This window comes from Seriola lalandi, unplaced genomic scaffold, assembly GCF_002814215.2.
Source record: "Seriola lalandi dorsalis isolate HSWRI2012SDOR001 ecotype SW California unplaced genomic scaffold, Sedor1 jcf7180001963759, whole genome shotgun sequence".
Lineage (NCBI taxonomy): Eukaryota > Metazoa > Chordata > Actinopteri > Carangiformes > Carangidae > Seriola > Seriola lalandi.
In genome coordinates, this window is record NW_019434427.1 from 1 (window position 1) to 1,300 (window position 1,300).

At 42.8% G+C, this 1,300-nt stretch overlaps 1 protein-coding gene across 1 annotated transcript; it reads right to left on the reverse strand.

The window, feature by feature from the left end:
• Positions 1 to 369: 369 nt before the first annotated feature.
• LOC111648685 (nucleolar transcription factor 1-like) lies at positions 370 to 1,294 on the reverse strand. Its single transcript, XM_023398442.2, has 3 exons — positions 1,165 to 1,294; positions 683 to 872; positions 370 to 474 (listed from the first exon to the last, which is right to left on the reverse strand). The coding sequence occupies exons 1-3, from the start codon at positions 1,233 to 1,235 to the stop codon at positions 391 to 393; spliced, it is 345 nt and encodes a 114-aa protein (XP_023254210.1). The 5' UTR covers positions 1,236 to 1,294; the 3' UTR covers positions 370 to 390.
• Between the last annotated feature and the right edge of the window lie 6 nt (positions 1,295 to 1,300).

The following is a 1,300-nucleotide window of genomic DNA, read 5'->3' on the forward strand; positions in this document are numbered from 1 at the left end:
TGGTTCCGCCTTCATTTTATGAAAACTTTACAACTTTATTTAATTTTGCAATAACGATACTTATTGCAGATAAACTTCGTTTCAGTCCAAAAATTACACATCATCACAAAAGTAAAAGAAAAAATACATGTAAAACTTTTGTTGAGGTGTAACAATAGTTTAGCAGTCAGCCGTGCTAATGTAATGTTAACATCTCAGTAGTCTATCTGGTTGTTAAACCCTGCTAATATTATGTTAGCTTGTGCTCTATTAGCTAATGGAGTATTACGCTAATTATGTGAGCTTAGCTAGGTTACTCATGCTAATATTGTGTTAGCTTGTGCTCTATTAGCTAATGGAGTATTAAGCTAATTATGTGAGCTTAGTAAGGTTACTCATGCTAATATTGTGTTAGCTTAGTGGGAAGAAACAGAAGAGGAAACTCACCGAGGAGGAGAACTCTTTGTAGACGGCTCTATCCTGAGGAGACAGAGACTGGAAGAAGAAGAGAGGGAGGAAGGTGAAACTCATCATCATCATCATCATCATCATTTTCTGTTTTTATCCAACATGTGACTTTTGTAGTTTTGGTGGCTGTAACCAGGTGACGCCACCAGAGGGCGCTGTAATCAGTCCATCATCACTAATTCATTATAACAGTGTGATGCTCTGAGTGCCGCAGTGCCGTTGAGCAGCAGCTCACCTTGACCCAGGCCTCCAGCTCGGCCTTGTACTCCACCTGCTGCTCCTCCACCAGCTTCTTGTACTTGTCTTTCTGACTCTGGCTCAGTTTGTGCCACCTCTTCCCGATCTCCACCATCCGCTCCTTCAGGCTGAAGTGGTTCAGCTCGCCATTGGTCAGCAGCTCCTGCGAGAACATCTGATACCCGCTCCTGTTGGATGAAACGGCAGGGGGCGTGGCTTAATATAGGGCTGTTTAGTCTTTAAATTGTCTGTTTAAAAGGAGTAATAAACACACTGTTGACCTCTGACCTGAACTCTTCTTGCTTCATTCATCCACTGATATTTATCATTTAATAATCACTTCATTATCTCAAGTGAACAACAGCTGATCTTTAAATGAATCAAAAGAAGTGGTGAACAGTTTCTGCTGTTTAAACATCAGCTGTAACTTCCTGCCGTGTGACATCACAGCTGGACAACATCTGTCCTGATCACACTCACACTGGAGGTTTCTTTGGTTCTCCATCAAACTTGGGTTTCCTCTGACCCTGAGCTGCGGGTGGAGCCCTCATCTCCAACAGCTCCCTCTGCAGGACACCAACAGTCAGTACAACACACACACAGAGCCACACAACAT